Raw genomic sequence first — 21,937 nt, forward strand, 5'->3', positions numbered from 1 at the left:
CTGAAGGACCCCGAGGAACGTAAGCCGCCAGGATCAGGCCCCATCCTACGGTCCTGCGGTATCAGTCTCGGGATGGGCCCAGTGCCCGTGCGTTTCCAAGTCCTGCAGGTAATTCTGACACGTACTATAATTAGACAACTACTGATTTAGGGAAACGGAATCATCAGCTGGAACAGCCTAAATCTGGGCAGATTCATTCTGACAGGACAGAGGGCCATGTAACTAACAGGAAACCTGGCCCAGTTTACCCACGGGAAATGATGACCTTGAGAATTCCAGGCTTACAAAACAAGTTAAAATGTTATACTTCCCACGGAGCCATGCCAGAGCTTTGAATTTCTACTGTCTCCAGGGAACAGGCCTTCCAGGAAAGCTAAGAGTCAGAGAGGGACGTGGTGGCCTATCTCTGCTGGCTTAGAAGTGGTCTGGACAAGGGTACAGCCCCCTCCTGGGCAAGAGGCTTTAAACAGTTCCTTCTTGTCTGGAGATTTTGCCGGGCAATTTCCTTAAAGGCTCACTCTGGCTAGTCCCAGCGAGCAGTCCTTGGCAACAAAACTCCCCTCCCCTCGCTCAACTGCATACTGCCCTGCTCCAGCCCCTCCTGCCACCTCCCTGAGCAGCCTGGGACAGGAGTGGGGTGTGCTGTACGCTTATCAGCTTTCCACCGAGCAGAAATGAGTTTGGAGGTGAGGAGCACAGCCCCCAGCAACATGGTGACCGACCAGCAAGTGGCTGTATGTGCCAGGTTTTCAAAGTCAGGCTGACACCCCCCATCTGTTGTTCTCACACAACCCACAAGGGCGTTCCCTGGTTGGCGTGCCTCCTCGGGGACTGTAGCTCCAGCAGCGGCATTCTCCCCAGCTCACCACTGCAGGTTGCAGGTGGCAGGCAGAGCTGGGTGGCTGTGTAGCCGGGGCCTCAGCTGTGGCACCGAGCAGCCCTGTGCTGTGTGTGCTCCCACCCACGAAAGCAAGCGGACACCATCAGAGGGGCCTTTTCCAAAAAGGTGTGCTGGACACTGGTGTGGCGAGAGCCTGGCTGAACTCCGTAACTCAGAGCTGTGAGTTCTGTCAACAGGCTCCAACAAGGACCTACTGGGCCACCCTGACAAAAAGACGTCTCCAGACGGTGCCTGGTAGTTTCCGCCAAAGGCTGGGTAGTTTTAAAATAAGGATCACAGTTTATGAATAATTCCAATTTTTTCATTTTCTCTGACTTTTCAGACTTAAGTGTTGATATGCTCACAGCTACTGACATAATTTATTTCCTTGGTCACTTCCCATAGGCCCTCGTGTCAGGAAGAAGCTGCAACTTCTTTACCTGGTGACACCAGCACTGTGAGGGTGGAGACCATGCAGCCTGGGGACCACGTGCCACGGGTGAGGGCTGGACCAGCCACAGGTGGACAGGCACTCTGGCCACACGCCACGGCCTCCCCAGGCAAGCTGACAGTCATGTGCAGTCCTCCTGTGCACCCTTCCTGCTGCTCCAGTGGGCTTGCAGGCCAGCCCTGTGACATGGCCCAGGAACAACAACCCCTGCGATGGTACCTTGGGATGCATTAAGGGGACTTTCAGTTGTTAGTCACAACCCTGGAGCGGCTGTCTATGCAAGCAGCTCTTCCTCAGGGGGAGGAAAGGTAGAGGCGGAGACAGACTATGGGCAGGCTAAGGACGGCTCCTGCCCGGGGGCCAGCCTTACTTGCGGCTCCAGCACTCAGCCCTCAGGGACAGACGACCCAGGAAGAGTGCGTGGGGCCCTTGCCAGGACCTCCCAGGACTGCCAACATCTTGGCACCTGGGGAAAGTCATACAATGATCCCTCTGCTGCAGCCCCTCACCTCAGCCTGCCTCACAGTGCCCGAGGCCGCTGACCTCCAGGTCCGCACACCCAGAGGCCTTTATGAGCCCGTGTGCCATGACACACAGAGACGTGGAGTGCTCCACAGAAAGATCGCTTCCCGAAGATAAAGTCTGGATGATGTAACTCTTGAAATCAAAGTTTCCTTAAAAACATTCTAATGGAAGCTTATTCCTTTCTAGCCTCTGCTGACTTGGTTTTACCTCTGTGAGTGTGTGAAGGCTAAGAGGAAGGAAATGTCTGTATCTTAGACAAACAAGTTATTAAAAGAAAGGAAGGACTTTTAAGTCCACCTCTTAGAATACATGACTCCAGCTCACGAGCCCAGATACATGTACTAAAGGAAGGTCACCACAGCAATTCTGACAGCTAACTATTCGTTCTTTGATGACACTTGGCCTAGAAGCCAGGGGTAGTGCCTGGGCTCCTTTTCTCCTTATAAGCAGGGTCACAGAGGGCTGGGGACAGGCTGGGAGAGATGCCACCTCCACAGCAGTCAGAGGAGGCCTTCCAGAAGAGTGACGTCTCCTTGGCTTTTAAAAATAAACATGGAACTGGCTGAGTGGCCCCTCCTGTGTGCGTGAGCAGAAGCTAAGGGTGTTCACAGCAGCTTGCCCTGCACCCACAGCCGCTACCATGGGAAAGAAGTGGCAGGAGACAAGACTGGGAACAGTGTGGGAGGCCGGCAGGCAGCGGAGTCCACCATGTGGGCCTTCTCTGGGCTCAGCCACGTTCCCTTTGGGAACATGCTGGCCAGTATTTCAACAGGAGGATTCACAGCAGCAGAAAGAACTCTGAGCAGGGGACATGTGCAGTGGTCACCATCAGTCCCGTCTAGTCCGGCCTGGCCCTTCTAAACAAGAGCAAACAGGCTTTTGGTGGAACATTAGAACTCCACGGAAAGGGGAGGCCCACTCCTCCCGTTCTCCAAGCGGACCACCAGCTATTGGCCTGCTCCGTTTCCCGGTCCTTGTTCGTATCTTCTCCAGTTAGCAGACGAGCTGCCTCTGCCCTTCCCTCAGTCCCCGCGCTCCCCTCGGCCCTAAGGCCTGTTTCTATCTGCCTCTCCAGCTTTGCCTGCAGCAGCCTGGCTGGGAAGTGTGAGCTTGGGGTGATCTGCTGGGGTGGCACTTGTCCCAGCTCCTCCTGCCAGCTCTCCAGCAGCCTTAAGATGAGGACAGTGAGACAAGTCCTGAGACCTGGCCAGGTGGTGCTATTCCCAGTGCCCATCCTATGCCATCTGCCTAAGCCATTAAAAAGTACCTGCCATGCCTACATGAAGTGAGATTCATTGGTATTGCAGGCATATACTTTGGTATATTCCTTCCCTTAAAGAGGAAGATCTTGTGAGCCAGTTCTTCTAAGAAATATAATGGAAGAAAAGAGTGCAAAAGGCATCTCCATGAGGGCTCCACATTGGTTCCTGCCATCCAGCCACGGGGGAGACAACAGCCTGCCTCCTGGGCTGTCATATGCCCTAGGGAATGTGACGTGGGCACTTCTGGACAAGCACAAAAGCCAAGAAGAAACAAAGAGACCCTGGGCTGCCACCTGCAGTCAGCAACCCGTACTGGGACCCGAGGCTTCTTGGGGCGGCAGGCCTCCTCCGTGTCACGCTCGCACCTGCTCGGCAGATGAGCCCTGCGCTCCTCCTGCTCACCCTTCTCCCAGCCCGGACCCCCGAGTTCCGCCTACCTGGCATGATGACATCAGGAAATCCCAATTTTCTCGTAATCGCCAATCCCCTATTAAATATCATGGGGTTTTCTCTCCTAATCTGCTCCATGTCTCCACGAAGGAGCTGCAGAGAAATGATAAGACCTGCAAAGACAAAAGTATTTTCTTACTCAGAACCACACTTCCACCCTGGACTGCAGCCTAAGAAAAGACAGCCACATTTCTTCAGAGAATGGGCCAAGGTCAGCAATTTTCTTGAGAAAAATTTTGATGCAGAAGGTGTATGTTTTTCTGAAGAAACATTCTAGAAAGCTAAAGGAATTCAAGTCAAGATGACCTCCATAACCCCCAGAGCACTGATGGAGGCTGACTGAGCTGCCTTCCTCTCTGTTCTGCAACATCAAGCCTGAAGCCTGGCTGGGCCCTGACATACTGAACAGGGGGCTCACTGCGCAGGCTCTGCATAGAGGGGCCCAGAGAGGGCTACAGAAACAGTGGGGACTAGAATAAGGGTGGCAAAGACGGCACTGGAGCAGGGTGTCCCACCAGCTGGAAACGAGAGAGCCAGGCAGCATGTTTTGTGCTGGGGCATGCCACAGCATGGGGAGCCCATTCTGGTTCAGCCCTGCAGTAGCTTGTGATGAGGGCAGTGGAACAGACAGCATGTTCTCCCTGCAGGCCACCACTGAACCCCAGGGAAGAGAAGGGGTGCTCATGGGCCTAACCAACCTTGCCTCCAACTCTGACAGTTTCAGACCCTCTCCATGATCCCAGGGGTTCCATTCAGGACTAGAGGGAGTCCATCAGGTCCCCTCAGGTGCACTGGCTTCTGGCTTGTACCCTAGGGTTTTGCACAAAGTAGGAGCATCCTGGACACCACCCCCTCTGCCATCCTGCAGCCACTGGCTAAAAGGCCATGGGAAGTCAGGAAGGGCTGTGGATGAATCAGCTGGTAACAGAGTGGTGGATATAGGTGCTACTCTAGGGTTTAGCAGGTGGCAACCTTGTCATCTAGAAACCTGGGCCCCGAGCAGAAGATGGATGTGCAGAAATAAGGGGCGACACTATGGTGAGTAGGACAATCAGAAGAGCAGTGCTGGCATGGAGACACTGACAAGTGGTGCTGCAGAACAAGAATGGCTTGGGAATGGAAAGGGGCTGGGGATGAAGACGTGGCAAACACACAGGTTGGAGGAGTCAAAGACACGGCATCTAGAAGGTCCAAGTGTCCCAGTAGCCAGGAAGTGTGCTGGTGCAGCTCAGCTGGGGGAGGAAACAGTATCTACCGCAGCCAGAACAGCACCTCAGGATGATCTCATTGCCTCAGCCCACGTCATGCTCCCCAAGAAGCCCAGGGGTTACAAATATGATGTCCCAGGTGCCCTGAACACCAGGTCCCAATGGCTTGAAAAGCAGACATACGGTATTCTAGTCAGCATTCTGCTTAGACAGTCAGTGTTTGGAGTTTTGATCAACCTAAAGCAATTTAGTTACAGCCTAATCACTTAGTGGACTCAGTTATAATCAGTTCGTGACCCTGGAAGGGTTGGGGGCAGAACTCAGACGGCAGTGGCCTCTGCAGAGGGCAGTGTGGGAGCCCCTCGCCCCTCCCCTAGTATTAACTCAGCTCACTGATTTGTGGCATTTTTCAATCTCATCCTCCGGGTATCAAATCTCACTCTCTGGGTGAACAGGAATCCACTGACCTAAGAGATGGCCTAGCTTGGGGCAGACAGCTGAGGAAGGAAAGTTCCCAGAATTTGAGCTGGTGGCTGGAGGGCAAAGGGAAAAAAACAAAGGGTGTGCTCTTATTCTGCTCTCTGAAGTCTGTGGTGCCCCCACCGATGAATGGCCAACATCTGTGACCCTGGGCTGCAGGCGGCCCAGCCACTCAACGCCCCCTCCCCCACCCCCCGGGGCTGAGACACAGTCCAGCACGTCACCCTGGGGAGGGGTTGGGTGGGGAACTGCTCCTTCAGTGGTTTCTTTCAATGCACTGTCACCACCATCTCTCTTTTAAAACATTCTCCATATTTTAATCAAATCATGTCCCCAAAACGTGTAGCCAAGGGCTGCTCTTTATAAATCAAGTAGGTAAATGAAGCAAAGAACACTGTAAATATTGATTTGAATGGTGCTTTTCCAAACTGTGAGCAACTCTTCTCTATTTTAAAAACAAGACTATCTGTCTCTTGTTACAGCCTAATTTTTCATGAGAAATATAGACTCTCTCCCCACCCAAGCACGCTGCATGGAGCTCCTTGGCACCCTGGTACACACAGAAGGGGAAACAGCCACTCAAAACCAATGAGAGAGGCCCTGAGGGCCCCATGCTGAGGGTCTCAAATGTGCAGCTGCCCTGAGGACCCACCAGCTGGGTACCTACTGACCCTAATGGAGGGAAAAAAAGTTCTCAACAACTTGGGGAACTGCCAGGCCTTGCAGTAGCTTTATACTGTCATTCAAGGCCAACTTATGAAAGTCAAAAAACAATGGTTATATAAAAGAGTGATGAAATAATTTACAAGTAAAACTGTCAGGAGAAGCATGGTTGCATGTAAATTTGATAGCTGTCTTCAAGGGTATACAAAAGGTCAGAGGCTTTTAAATAGTGCCTCTAATTTAGTCAAGCAATTCATGTTCAATTAGAAAACACAATCTTTCTAATGTATAGAATTTTACCGAGATACAGATAGAAATTAAAGAGAGTTTTAAAAGAAAAGGAGGGAAAAGGAAAAGGAGCTGAGCTAAGATGAAAGCTGCTTTGAAAAAAAAAGGACTTTCCATTCTAGCTCCCAAAAGGCTGCTGTTGGCAGAAAATCATTGGCGCTCATTAGCGTCAGGCTTCCTTGGAAATGTTAACGCTGAACGGGAGCAGAGAAAGTAGTGATATTAACATTTGGCCGGGGGGGGCATTGGGGTTCCTGTAATCTGTTCAGGAAAACTCAGGCTCCATAACGGGACAACCGGCAATGTTCCTGCTCACTCTGGATGTGAACTGGGACTCGGGTGACTGATCAAAGCACGTGGAGTCATCACAGAAAGAAGACAACGTGTTTTGGTCAGAAGCAAACGGGGAAGGTCTCGAATTATCACAGAAAGAAAGAGCATGAAGTGCCCTGGCAGGAGAACCAGTATCTGCAGGGAATTGAACTTGACATATGGCAACAGATCAGCACGCATTGGCTGGGGTGTGCGTGATCGGCAACTGCAAATGCACAAACATAGCCCATGGCTTTCTGGCTGGAGGCGCCTGTTACCGTGACTGGCACTGGGGGCAGAGTACTTGGCGCTGGACTTGCGGATGATGTTCTCGTGGATCTGGGCCCACTCGCTCTCGCTGTTGCACCTGCAACAGAAGGACAGGTGTGAGGGTCTCATGCGATGTAGTATCTGGGCTGATGCTCCGATGTGCCACGCTGAGTTTGAAGGGAAGCCTCAAAAAAAAGAGTAAGTTTTACTCAATTAGACAAGGCTCATTTTCTGTTAAGGCCCACTGAAGATTCACACCTGAGGGGAGTAGAAACTCTAAAATGCATCACTACAAATACTGTTTAAGTAGCAAAGTATCTTATTCTCTGAAGCAGCCCTCTCCCACATGACGAGTTTTATCTTTTCGAGTCTCTTACACACTAGAGAAAACAGTCCCTCTGTACTCTGTTTAGGAACTGCCATGCCTGCCTGGCTTTACCCTGTCACTCAGCTGTCACAGTGGGCCCAGGGGAAATCCTGCTAAACTCAGGTGTGTGCATATGTGCCTGCCATTCCATTTCAGGCAGACCAAGCAAGGGAGAAAAGCTGGGGAGAGCAGTGGGTTGGTTCACTGAGAAATCCTGTGGTCAAGGGGAAGAAGGGGCCAGCAGAGAAGGCTTGGTGCCTAATAAGAACAGAGCTCCTTCCAGGAACTTGAGGACTGGGATAAGAGAGAAAGGAGGAGCACAGAGCACCTGCTGACCTCTGACATTTGGGAGACCTCCCCTCCAAAGGGCGACTTGGAGAGAGCACCGGGAGCAGTCTAGGGACAGAGACCAAGGGTTCTGCATCCTGGTGCAGACACCTCTATGAAACAACTGGGATGGGATTAGGGCCACCTCCTGAAGGCTCCATGTGACACCAGCATCCCATGACCTGGCCCCACCCCTTCCTGCTGGGTAAGGTGGTATGGACCCCATCACACCAACAGGACCCAGGCACAAGGGGAACCCACAAGGTCTGTTCACAGGCACTCAGGGTCTGCAGCGCAGCACAGCCACCTCCACAAGGAGACCCCAGGAAGAATGCGAGCCACTCAGCTGTGAAATACAACAAGTTCCTAAATAAAAGGGTTTGTATAGAGGCCGTTCAGAGATAAAGGAGGTTGGTCACTAGCTTAATTTTGTTATTCAGTCAGTGCCTCTTTGGAATTCTTAGTGGGGATAAATAAACCTCTCTTATTCAGCAATGCTGCAAAGAATTTGACGTCAAAGATGAGGGTCTCACAGCCCAGAGCTGTGAGGAAAACTTCCTGCTTGCAGAATCCCTTGCAAACAAAGGAAGGGGCAGAGTGTTCTTTAAGACAACCACTGGTGATGTACCAAGTCATCTGGAAGTGGGGCGAGAGGTGCAGCAGCCACACGCCAGCCGCCTGCCTGCCAGGAGGCCTGTCTGGATACATCAGACACGTGCCGGCTGGTGAGGCTTGTCTTGCTGTCAGTTGTCACTCTCCAGGTTTACAAAATCAGTAGTTACTTTTTAAGCAGAAATCGGACTATAATTTGTCGTAAAAATCATATCTTCCCTCTTACTCCAAAACAAGAGTCCTGAAAATTAAGTCCGACCTCAGACACATGCGCCACGTCAGTATATCTGCAGTGAAGCGCTCGGCCCCAGGGTGGCGGGCTGCTGGCGCTTGCCAATCACATCAGCAGGGACCTGCACCACCTCACCTTCCTGGCACACACGGTTCAGAGGCAGACACCTGCCCGTGAGTCCCTGCCGCCCTATGTCCACACAGCCCTTGCTCACTGCTGGCCTCCAGCCCCCTTCCTTCTCACCCTACAGGCCTTCCCAGGTGATCTCACCAGCACTCACGATGGAGCTGCCATGCCTCAGAGCAGGGTCTGCAGCCCACTTACCCCTAAAGCCTGCCCCGTGAGGCCACGGGACAGCTTTCATCCTTCCTGGACGTGTCTCTCCCGGAGCGGAGCCCGCTAGCTCACTAAACCAGAACCCTCCAGGCTGCTCCCAGGCCCCACAGAGGCTGGTATCTTGAGATCTTTCGCATCTGACCTCTCCTCCTCACGGCCTTGGTTCAGCCGTTACCGTCCCTCTTCTGGACCAGTGATATTGGAGTCACCTTTCCAATATCTCCCCTTCCAGAATGCCAAGAAGAGCTGCTCAAATCATCTACAACCAACTGTGGTGTCTCAGATATTTTAACCAATCATTAGGATATTTTGAGAGGAAGATTTACATATGGAAGCATTTATTAAACAATCAAATGAGTTGTGATTAAACGAAGCATGATTAGGTCACGTGAATCAAATGAATATTCAGAGCATGATTCAGAACTGTGGGCAGCTCATCCCGCCCGCAAGGCCAGCAAGGTCTGCGTGCAGGTGGACATGCGCACTTCAGCCACGCCGCCCAGCTCTGCTCTGGCAGGCAGCAGAGGGCTGACAGGCTTTGGTCTCTACGAGGGACCCCCGAGCGTGCAGAAACAGCAGGGCAGGTGTGCAGGTGCTCAGCAGAGAGCGCCGAGGACTCCATCCCTCATGTGCGGGGGCCCACGTCAGCGCCCGCGTCTTCCCCAGCCTTCTCGATCGTCTCCTGTCCGTGTCTGTGTGACCCACCCACCTTCCTTCTCATTTCCCCAAGCTGGACAAGCATCAAGGGTTATCTGAAAGACCTTTAAGTTTCATCTTTAGAAGGAAGGGTGCCTACCACAGGCAAGTAATGGCTGGGGTCTTTTCCCATATTTTACTTCACTTAATTCTCATAATCCTGTAAGGTTAGTATTACCATGCTCATTTTATTGAGGGGAGTGAGATGGAGCTGGACTAAATACAGGCCTGCCTGGTCCCCAGAGCAGGGTGGGCAGGGGTGGGGGAGGAGAGGCTGCAGCCCTGGGCTGGGAGAGCTTGCCCCGCACAGGTGTCAGGATGCCCGTCCGACACTGGGCAGCACTCCCTTTGTCTACCCTGACCAAACTGCAGCTGTTCAGCCCTGATGTGAACCTTAATTTAGTGCCAGTACTCCATATTAAAATTCTTTCTCTTAGGGTATGCTTTATTCTGCTCTTTATTTTGGTTCAAAGTCCTAATAATCTAGAAAAGAGGCAACGACCCACAGGTTTAGGACACTACTGATGCTGACCACTGGTTCACACAGCCCTTCCCTACAGGGCAAGAGAGACGCATTGAGAAGGATGAAGAAAAATACCACACACTTCTAAAAAATGGAGCAGTCTCTAAGACCAAGCTGACACAAATCAACCAATCTGATTCATTCTGGATGGCCATGAGATTGCCTTTTCATTTACGATAAATTTAAGACATTTCTTATTTTACAGCGAATATATCTTTTTCTCAATAGACTAATTCACAAAGACAAACAGCATATATGTTAAAGTCGCAGTGCTTTGCAGGGACACTTGTGCTTGCTCCTGTACTTTCCAGGTGGTGGGAGGGCTTCTGTGAGGACTGCTGCTGCCCCTTTGCTCACTTTCATGGGACCAGGAGTGACTGCTTTGGCCAGAGCACCTAGGAAGACTTGGGCATGAGCGCCTCGGTAATGTCTCTTTCCTCTTTTGGGACCACCCTGTTTGCACAGGGCATATGATCTTTGCAGAGTCAGGCTTTAAAAGTCTTTCTAAGTCAGGGTTCATGTCAATTACAAGCTGTAGTGGGCTGACCATAAAAAGATCTGTCTACATTCGAATCCCTGGAACATGTGAATGTCGTTTTATTTGGAAAAATGTCTTTGCAGATGTAGTTAAATAAGGATCTTGAGATGAGAAGATAATCCTGCATTATTTGGGTGCACCTCATCTCAATGGTGAACGTGCTTAAAGAAGGACAAAGAGAGATTTAAGACTGGAGATACAGAAGAGGAGGCGGCAATGTAGCCACAGGAAAATAGACTGGAGTGACACAGCCCCAAATCAAGGCATGCAGACGGCCACCAGAAGCTGGAAGAGGCAAAGAACAGGTTTTCCCCTAGTCTCCAGAAGGAGCATGGGCCTGCTAGAATCTTGATTTCAGACTTCTGGCCTCCAGATTGTGAGAATAAATTTCTGTTGTTATAAACCACCAAATTCATGGTTGTTTGTTACAGCAGCCACAGAAAACGAATACAGAAGTCCACGTGGCTCCCAGATCTAAGCCACGATCTCACATTTAAGTTCTGTTCCTAATAAAGGTAACATGTCTCTGTACTACTTACATACATAAACAGAGTGTAAATTTACATCTAGGCTGCTCTACACTGTATACCCATTTTTATCTACCGCCACTTAACTCTGCTCTCAGGACGAATGATGATACCCATTCGGCCCTCCACATGCAACGAACGGCATGCTATTCTCAGTTTACCAAGCTGACATTGCTAAGTAACTGGCGTAGACGGGGACCCTGTCAAGTGTCTTTTTGGGTAGCAGGGGACTGTGGGGGTTTTCCCTAGGATGACTACTATGATGCATTCTATGCTAATTGCACTGGGCTCAGTGAGTGTGGCTTGTGCCTTACAGAATTTATGGAAATTCTATGAATAATTTTTGTAAATGTTCCATGGGCACTGAAAAAGATATATTCTGTTTGTAGGACAAAAAAGCTAATTAGAACTGGGAGAGCCTGGGAGCTGGGACAGTCCATTCACACCTGCTGTCCTGGCATAAACAGCCTCCTTCTGACTGTCAGAATGTCCTCATTTACATTGCGAGTTACGCTCGCCCTCCATGGAGGTAGGAGAGCAAGTGGCTGAGAGCATGTTCTCTTCGCCAGGCTGCTCAACACACGCCTCACCACTCTGCCCTGTCTCCACGTCTGTAAGAATGCTGACACCCCTCGTGGACAGTGCTCAAAGGTGCTGAGTGAGTCCCTGTCACACCGACCTTACTCAATTCTCTTCTAAATCAGGTAAGTATGTATTTATCTCTATCCCGATTTATTTTTATCTGTCAAGAGGTACGTTAAAATCCCTTGCTTTTACTATACTTTTACTGTTTGTATTTCTAATAAATTAGCTATAATAATTTTGAGTCAATATTATTACATGCATAAAGGTCCTAACAATTAGATCCTCACTATAAATCCCACCATGTATTGGTATCAAATGCTCTTCTATCTCTGTGGAGGAAACGAGGGCTCTCTGCAATACTGGCACGCTGGAGACAGAGAGGTTGGCGAGGACGCCTGGGCCCTGGCTCTGCTCTTACTCCCCAGTTAAGGCCACGTGTTAAGGCTGAGTCTCGTCAACTTTCCTTTAAACTGAAGCACATGTACCACTGGGCAAACTTCTCCAGCATTGAGGGATGAACCCTGAACTTAACAGGTAGCGGAGCAATAACCCCTGCTTTGCAGAGACCAGGTCATCAGGGGCTGGCTCCCTGGGGACCCTGGGGCTGACAGAGTGAGTGGTGCTGTCACACGCTGTGTCTGGCCTGCCCTGAGAGGCCCTTAGCTGCCCATGAGATCATGGGCTCTTGGAGGATCAACAGGAAACCAAATGTAACCCTACAGTGTGTGTTCTTCTCCTGTCAATCCCAGGCACTCTTGCCACAGCACATCCACTTCATACCTTTTAGCTTATACTTCATTTTCCCCGTTAATATTGTGACATTTGTTTGTATTTGATCCTTACTTAGCCTATTGACTTTCCATCACTTTGTGCCTCTTATTATCTTATCTTTGTGAATCTCTTATTAATAACAAATGGATTTTGTTTTTTGACTGTATTTTGAGAATTTCACCTAGCAAGACTTTCTCTCACCTCAGTTGCACTTCCTGCTGTCCGACTGAGACTGGATGGGCTTTCTTCTGCCCCTTGCTCTAGGCCTTCCACCTGAAACACTTTCACAACAGCTTCTGCACTGTACAGTCTACGTTTTTACATGCACCTTTGTGATGGATGATTTTATATCCTGCATTTATTTTTATGAGCATTTCCTTTAGGTTAGAAATGTCTACATTTTTACAAACCGAAATATCAATGCAGTTTTTAACCTAATTTGTGCCTTTATTATTGGTTAATAAGAAGCATAACCAAACATTGACCATAAAGAAGAATTAACACTTTAAAAATAATATATTCTATAAAGCCTGTGGTAGGACTTCTCTACTGAGCACTTTTTGTTGCTGTTTTTGAATCCTTACAGGTTAAATGAAAGATGAACTTTTAAATCAAAATATGATCATAACCCATTCTCTCGTTCTTCCAAGAAATGCCATCAATTTGCTGCGTCCCTTACTTAACTGTGCTGTTGGCATCTATTCCTCTGTAAGGGGGTGAAGCCTTCTCAGTGCCCGGGGTTGGTACAGGCTTCCATATGACTGGGCACATCCAGGAGGGCAATGACAGAGCACAGAGCACTAAACAAGCATTCACTGGCTTCACTGCTGAAACAGGTCATGTGACCACCATGGAGAAACTGAGAAACACATTATGGATGGAATTATGCAGAATTTGTAGCTTAGATGTGAAAAGAGGGATTTGCCAATAACCAAGAGTCACTAGCCAAAAACAAAATAAAACAAAACAGGAGACTCCTTTTAGATGGCATGTACTCTGCCCATTATTTGGGTATGTCTCACTTCATGAACCATCTCTTTCCTGTTTGATTCACTGGTTCATATGGGTTATTTTTTTCTGCCTTATAGTACCTTATTCTTTTTCCTTTTTTCCAGTTTTGTAGAGGAGGAAACTGAAGCTCAGGGAAGTAAGGTGGTTTTTCCCAATCTCATAGCTTCTGCCTGCTCACCATGCCATCCAGCTGATCTGTGTGTCCCCCTAACAGATGGAAGCACGTCTATCTAGAAAGAGCGTGCTGGGACCACACACACCGCCGACATGCTTTCAGGCCAGCTGACAAAGCTGCTACGCAGCTCTGCGTCTCTCTGCTCTTAGAGCTACTGCTTTTCATGCCACTCTCCTAGAAGAACAGCAACACAGAAAAGGAAAGGGACAGGGACACCTTTTGTGCTACGGGGCATTTTTGAATCCCTCTATTTTGGCTATCACAGTGCGATCTGGGTGAGTTACATTAGCCTGAAATGACCTCAATCAATGCAGGTTTTAGATGTTTTTAAAGTTTGTCCGACAGAACTGGTTAAGAACAGTTTTTTAAGAGCAAAACTACACAGATTTAGTACTTATCTCTGGGCATGACCTCCAAATTGAAGTGTGGGCTGTTCTGTAAAACTCCCCTTAAAAGCAGCATAGGAGGTACACACGTGGGCCATGAGGCAAATAAAGACAAGACACCAAGTGCCCAGATGCTCAGCAAACCTAACTGGGCCTCAGTTCAGGCGAGATTCCAGGGAAAGTGTCATCAGGACCCCAGAGTGAGGTACCAAAACCAACCAGAGAGGACATAATGTGTGTCAGGTTTCTCAAAAAGTGACTCTGATGGCGACAAAGACTCAATGGCATGGCTGCATGCAGAGACTTTTAATAAAATTTTTTCCCAACATGTGAGAGTGGGGGATATGCAGTACTGCTCAGCTTTACATAATGTTGGATTGAGGATGTGTGTTTTGAGGCATACACATTTTATATAACATAGTTTAAAATATAACTAAGATGATAAATTTAATATTCTAAGTACTTCCTTACCTATTTAATGCATTAGGCTGACTAAGAATGTCTATTTGGACTTTCTCTCTGTGAAGGGGGCACAGTGGGTGCCACACCTTCAGAAGCCTCTGGTGTTTGGCTGCATGCTGTGTCTGTGGGCCCCCAGCCCCCAACCTCCAATGCTACCCCAGTGTTGACTTTAGCTCCTTGTGCTCCTCTCTTTTGTTCCCTAGGTTCCAGGTTCAACAACTGCTGTGTCTGCCTGTCACCCTGGTCCCTCTGGCCAAGAGGAAACTATGACATCTATGTTAGACTGAATGCACAGAGTAGTTGTTTATTTGTGATTTTTAAGGCTTTTGGCTGAGTAGGCAGTGACCTAGTGTTCATGCCTCAGCTTCTTGTTGCAGTTTTCTTAGTGCCTTCTGGGCCATACACACATGACATTGAGCAACACCTGGAAAGCCAAAGCCGTGGCCGTGGCACATGGGAGCTGAATCTGCTCGGTTGAGGCTGACTGGACAATGAGAGAAACGGGGAGAATGTCAGTAACTGATGAGCGACTCTGCCAGTCCCCTGATTAAAGCTATAAAGGGGCTTTTGTCCTGTCCCAGCAGAGACAGACACACTGTGAGCAGCAAGGAGTAAACCCTTCAAGCTTCCCATCCAATCTAACAAACATGTCCCCTGAAACTTACTGGAAAATGTTGCTTCTCCTGAGGGCTTAATTCACTGTGCTGGTGTGGATTTAATACTAATCCCACAGGAATTCCATACTGGACACAAACATGCATTGAAAGTTTGTTTGAAAGTCTGCTAATATTTTCAAGTGGAAAAATTATCCTATGTTTTAACTTTATTAGTCCTTCCAAAAAATTTTTTAAAAACCTTACTTTCTCAAAAAAAATATCTGTCTTTGGCTTTTTAGAGGCAACATATTAGGTATGGCTCATAGGAGGAGCTAAAAGCTACACGCAGATCCTACTTCTTACAAAGGCCACACTGGTCCTGAGCTGTTGTTCAGAAGCAGTCAGGCCAATGAGGGATGACGGCACTTTCAGGAGGGCGCTGTCCACAGCAAGAATGTGCACAGAAGGAAGAGCTGATGCACCAGGGACGCAAGTCTGGAGTGCTGTCTATAGACCAGGGGAGGGCCATGAGAGGGTAACGATGGTGCTCTCGGACATCCAGTTAGTCCTTTCCAAGGAAGGAAGGTGTACAGAGAAGTCAGTCACAGCACCCATCAGTGAAGAAGCTTGGTATATGGAGCAAGTCTGTGACCAATGCATGAAAGGAACAGAAAACCCACCTTTGTAAGGTGCTTTCCCGCAGGAAGACCCCACCCCAAGTGCACAACTCGGACCAGAACAGAGCTTAAGGAGGACAGGTAATGGAGAGGTATGGACTTCTACTCTGAGATTAATAAAATGTGGTTGATTATATAAAGGCCCATTTTAAGTGTAATTGTGAATTTTATTTCATGCCTGAAACAGAACAGATAGCAGAGAAAAATATCCATATGATATTATGGTGAAGATGTATTAACATGGTGATTGACAGTGTTAGATTTAATTTGAAAAAACAATATTGGGTTAGAATCAAGAGGACAGATGCTTCTTTAAAATAAAGCTCATAGTTAGAAATATACTTGCTTTAAAAACTCACCGGACACCGCTGGTCATGTTTTCAGCCCTACTGTTTCATGCCTAAGTCTCTCTAAGCAGACAGACAAGCTGCCTGGAATCCCGTTTCTTTTGTTTTTTCTATTGCTCAGCAAGAGGCAGGAGAGGTGCACTGCTTCACGGCAGATTACTTGGGTGATGAACTCTAAAAGTACCCCCTTCCTGGCCAGGCATGACTTACAGGTGTGTGGGGGCAGACGTGAGTAGCTTTTCTTCAAAGACAGGGCAGCCTTATTCACGACTGTTCCCTGAAGCAATTTACCTCAGGAGCCAGTTACAATAGCTGGTGGGTAAGTGTGAGACACAGAAGACTCTTTTATATCCAAAACACCTGAAAAGTGGTATTATTCACTTTTCTCTAAAAATATAATAAGGTTGGTTAATCCTGAACAGAAGAGGAAACGCACTCTACCAGACTTTTACTTTGGGATAGAAGGTTCTAAATTGCTTCAGAATCACCTGGGAGGCCTATTAAAGATAGAGTTGCCTGGGGCCAACCCCAAAGCTCAGGTCAAAACCTCTGCATTTTCCAGGCTCCCCACCCACATCCTGGTGATCGTGTGTCCTGCAAACCTGAGGAACAAGGACAGTGCTGGGATGTCTTACGTTGCAAAAAAAAGTATCTCTGATATTCACTACTCACGTGTAGACCTTGAGAACAAAATCCTTTTCTTCCTTTAACTCTGTGAGTGACTGCAGGACATCCAGGATGCTTAGGACTGCGCAGCCGTACGGCCGCCGGTAGTGCAGGTGTGCAGGGCCCTTCCTGGAGTCATTCAGGAGCATCCGGCCTGGGGCACAGTAGGAAAGGCCAGTCAGTGAGAATTCCAAGCTCCTTTCCACCAACAACACCTGATTGTCATCCAAAGATGCCAAAGCTAAAGGTGCCTTAGAGATCATCTAAATTGGAAGACTAATTGAGGACTGAAGGGAGCATCGAAGGATGGAAGGATGTTTATGGGGAGGAATGCCAAGCAGGTCTTTGGCCAGGGCTCTTCCTGCACTTCATTCAGTCAACCACCATCATTGCCTACCTCAACGTCCACCATGCATTTATTAATCATATGAGAATAATTCATGAATTTCTTAGAAAAACCAAGGTTTAATAGATTCAAAGTCCTTAGGCATATTAAGGATATAAAGTGTGGTGTTTCAGCTGCCAGGTAGAAACTAATGCACAGATAAGGGCAGTGTGCTATTCCAAGCAGAGCTGCTCGGGAACAAAGCAGAGCGGGAGCCAGAAGAGCCTCAGAAGCGGACAGGGCTGCGGCGGCAGCAGGGCTGCACACACAGGGCTGGAGCACGGCTAGCGCTCAGTGCAGCGGATGGTGGTTTGGTGGCAAAGGACTGAGATATGTTCTTTGGCAAATGTACAAGACCTGCCTGAACCCTAACCCATGAAGGAAGAGTTGGTCAGTCACTGCCCCCAGACTGTGCTCTAAACTGGAAAGACAGCTGGGCAAACCAACCAGAGAACAACAGCGAGAACCCCTCTCTCCACCTTGTGTGTGCTTAAGTGAGACACCACTGTCTACTGCAGGGGCAGGGGCTCTATTCTGTGGAAAATGGCATAGACACACACTTCTGGGTAAAAAACACAGCACAGGCCATTCACCGCCTGTTAAGTCAGTGGCCCTGGGGACCTACGGCTAGGTCCCTGAGCAGGGGGCTGGCGGAAGGGCAGGTGCTGTCATGGAGAGAATGTGAAAAAGCAGACCACTTGAAGAGAGTTTGGGTCCAAAACAGATAGGGAGCAGATCTCAAGTGGAAAAAAAAAATGCCTTCATTTGTATAAACAGCTCCCTCCTCAGCGAGCCTAAGTGGGCTCCAGGGCCAGAGGGCTCTAGTCCTGAGCCCTGCTGGGCACTAAGAGCCGGCGAGGAGACAGAGCTCACACACAGGGCAGACTATATCCCCAGCCGGGCCGCCTGAGTCATGGGAAGGGTAAGGTGAACAGTACCTATTCGTATCACATGGGCAACTAGATATAAATCTCTCTTCAGATCTTTGCTGCTCAGATCCTAAGAGAAGAGAAAAAAATAAGTGAATTAAGGCAATGAATACACAGACAATAATTAACATTTCACTTTGAACCTCAGAGTGGTTTGCTTTCGTCCCTTTTAGTTTGTTACAGGCAGGAAGGGGCTAATGCACACAGCAGGTCAGTGTTTTTGTAAGATTCCAGCAGTGGAAATCTGGGTATCTCATATGCCTTTGAAAATTTATCCTACGAACAGCATTTTTCTCTCTCTTACTGAACACCTGACAAGTGTCCACAAGAGTTCTCACGTTACAAATACTTGTGATAGTGTCTTATACATGTTTATTCTAACATCACATAAAAACCTTTTGTAAAAAAAGAAATGTTTAATGTAGAGAAAAAAGGGCAAACAGCAAAAAGCTCATTAATAAGTGAAATTCTAAGTTTATTCTAATTCTGTATTTATCCCATGTCCACAATGATTAGTACATACTAGATATGTTCCCTTAAAAGGAGATTAATTTGGTCTTAGTGAAATCTCAACTGTTTGATCTCCATTTCTAAATTTAGATACCTATCATTTGTACTAAAGTGTAAAGCTGAAAATGGTTTTATCTGGAAAGTTTTAAGGGCTTCCCTTAGTAAACAAATATGATCCAGAGTCAGACACATTTTAAACTAGAGTTATGAAATTGATTTCATAGATTAAATCATGTAAGTTTAGAACATATTTTGAAATGAACTGTTCATTTATGAGCACATATTTACACTTTAATTAACACAAGGACTTGAAGTAATAAAACCTCCTTTAATATACTTTCTGTTCCAGGCTTTTCACCAGGTCACCAACTTGCCACTCACTCGCGCCATGGCTGTGGGTTAATGACGGCCCACAGAGTAATCGCTGTCCTTCACGGGACAGGTTCCCACGATTCCCCCTTTGCTTCTAGGAAAAGGTCCCTTTGCTGCAGGGTCAGGAGCAGGTGCGGCCAGCGGGCAGCCCCAGGGCACCCCTCCAGGAGGCTCCCCCGCGGGCCCTGAGCTCTGCCTGCCTCTCCCTAGTCCCAGCTCTGCCCTGGGGGTGGTCCTGAGCACGTGAGAGGAAAACAGACAATAAGAAGCAACGCATAATGGTGGAACCAAAACTATAGATTCCAGATGGCTTTAATTTCTCACCAAATTCTTAATAGAATAATGAAATAGGCTCACAATAAAACAGCTTATAAAATATTTTAACAGAATAAATTGGTATCTCTGGAATCACAAAGATACATTTTCACATGAAAGTTGTCTGATGTTGAAAGGGATGTTCAGGCTCCCTTTCGCTAATTCAAATTTAGAAATGGACTTTAAAATGACATTCTCAACATAGCACTGTATTTTGCCACTTATTAAGAAGGTTACTAAATACCAAATAGAAACTGAGAAACAGATTACTTTTCTTATGTGCTTTCTGGGATAGAAACATGTCTACTACTGAAGGACACAGAAATGTTTGACACATTCCACAGTGAAACGGCTCCTTCTGCCAGCTTGGACTATGTTACTCCAAACTGTCAAATGACCATTATAATCATTGAACCCAGTTTACTAGGGAATTCTAGCCAGTCACCAAAGATGACCAAACACTGAACAGATGGGTCACACACACAAGCATGGACCTCCCTTGGCTCGGAGTGAATAAGAAGAAGCCTTAAGTATTGTTTATAGTATTTCCACCTGGCTGGGTAGGGGTCTTTTTGGCCATGTTGCACATGGTACCCAGAATCCTCTCTGTGGTACTTATTTGAGGTAAATAAACATAAGATGATAATCAGTGCAAAAAATTATTTTAGGTAAAGTTATTATTTGTGAGTCTCACTTAATTCCAATGTAAAAGTGATCTTATTAAATATAAGTGCATGGTTAAACACAGTTACCACAGAGTTATTAAACATACATGCTTCAAGACAAGGTGTCTTCCACATCTGTTAAAGATGGCCATCCACATCTGTTAAAGTATAAGACCTGTAAAACCAAGGTGGGGAGAGGTGCCTCACCCCCCACTCATCTGGTGAGTGGGGTTTGAATTTAGGTTTACTCACTGGACCAGACCCTCCTATCCTACAAACTAGAAGCTGGTTCCCGACTGCACGGTGGGGAGGCAGAGCAGTGGCTCAGGGCTCAGAATCGTAGACTCAGTTACCAATTCAATGTCCCATTTGAAACATGGAAGAGTAAATTAACTTCCCTGCCTGGACGGCCCTTTTTGAGATAATGGGGTTTACAAATATAAAACAAAGCAAATTTTTTCATATTTTTGCTGTAGAAAGGAGGCAATATTTTAATACATGTTATACTAATAATCAAACTCATTCTTAATTCCAATAAATTACTGCCTACCGTTCTATTTCAAAATGTTGGAAGAGCATAAATAAATATAGAAATATGCCAATGAATGCAGGGAAAACAGTACAAGTTCATTCTCTGAGTTGGTCCCTCAAATATAAAAAAAATAAATGTATATTCATTGATTTATGTAACCAATCCTTGTTGAGGCCTTTGCACTTGCTAGGCACTGTGTGCGAGGCACGGGACGTGTAGCAGTGAGTCAGTACACAGACACACACACACACACACACACACATACAGCCAGTGTCTATCATCAAAGGCAGCAAATCCTCACCATATCAGACAGTCACACAAATATGGAACACCTCCATGCTGGATAAAATACTTCTGCACAGGAAGCTCTGAAATCTAACGAGGTCAGAAAAAACCAGGCTGTCATGACAGAGAACAGGGTCGTGCCACGGACAGCGTGGCAGCTATAGCGTGGCTCTGCTCTGCGCCACCGCTCAGTTTGTGTGGCCCCCTTGTCCTGACACTAAGGTAGCCAAAGCCGGCATCGACCACAGCTGTGGCTGCACTTTCTTGCACTTACTCTAAACTCTGTAGCACATGTATCGATCTGGGAAGCTCCTTTAGCCCACAGGAGCACTCAGGTCCTAGGTAATGCAGTAACAGGTTCTGCAGGAATGGTTACTTCATATAGCTTCAAAGTGTCTCATGAAAACCCTGGCTAAGGCAACCTTGGTCAAAAAGACTGTGTGCTCTGTAAAAACTCCTCTATTACTTTTGGGATCTTTTCAAAAAAAATCCGGGACTGTACTGCAAAGGGAACCATAGAACTGGTATTTTTAGCAGCTTTGTGCCTTCCCACTGTGGCACAGTAAGGGCACATCATGAGCATTGCGTGCATCTCTGATTCATCGAGCTGGAGCTGCAGCTTAGGCCTCTGGGCCCATATAGACAATTACAATACTGTGAAATGAAAATTGTGATTTACTGTAATTACATTCAAATATCATCATAATTAAGCTCATTTTTCAAGAGACAAGGACTGCACTCTTCATGTTCCAGCATAGCATGCGCATGCAGCTCGCTCCCACGGCACCGCAGAACGAGAGAGCGACACTTTCTTTTGCTGCTTCAACCCAGTATTATCAGAGCCCAGGTCATAGAAAGCCTCCTGAGGTCATGGAGACATTTTGGACAGATGGCTGCCTCGTCTATTCCCAGTCTCGGCCCAGAAAGGCGGCCCAGAGAAGCGCCTCAGTGTCAGGCACTCTCGGGTCAGGAGTCCCCAAATCCCATTTACTGCCCTCTGGACTCGGTCCCTTCATGTCCGCCTCTTGCAGAAAGAGTGCTGATCTTCCAAAGGAAACCGTCTCGACTCCCTTAACTGCCCGCAGGGGCTCAGGGGTCTGCTCGTCCTGTAATCTCTCATAGAAGCTTTGAATGCTGAGCTCAAAGATGGAAAAAACATCATTTTACCTTAGCTAGATTTATAAATCTTTCTGTGTATCTGGAACATTTTCAACAAAAGCTATTCCTGTGAAAGTGACTTCTGCTTCTGCAGTAACACTATTTGAGATATAAAAGTTGTAGTAAATGAACAAAAAAGTCAGGTAAACAACCCCAATCTTAC

The 21,937-nt window shown here is 47.6% G+C and overlaps 1 protein-coding gene across 7 annotated transcripts in view; it reads right to left on the reverse strand.

Annotated features, from left to right (window-relative positions):
- DOCK3 (dedicator of cytokinesis 3) overlaps positions 1-21,937 on the reverse strand; it is a 347,773-nt gene that overhangs the window by 82,722 nt on the left and 243,114 nt on the right. For all 7 annotated transcript variants that reach the window (XM_057487070.1, XM_057487065.1, XM_057487062.1 and 4 more), the window contains exons 11-14: positions 17,947-18,007; positions 16,630-16,777; positions 6,798-6,886; positions 3,556-3,681 (exon numbers count right to left, since the gene is read on the reverse strand). In XM_057487070.1, the coding sequence (XP_057343053.1) occupies positions 3,556-3,681; positions 6,798-6,886; positions 16,630-16,777; positions 17,947-18,007 (424 nt within the window). The remainder of the gene's footprint in view (positions 1-3,555; positions 3,682-6,797; positions 6,887-16,629; positions 16,778-17,946; positions 18,008-21,937) is intronic.

This window comes from Manis pentadactyla, chromosome 1, assembly GCF_030020395.1.
Source record: "Manis pentadactyla isolate mManPen7 chromosome 1, mManPen7.hap1, whole genome shotgun sequence".
NCBI lineage: Eukaryota > Metazoa > Chordata > Mammalia > Pholidota > Manidae > Manis > Manis pentadactyla.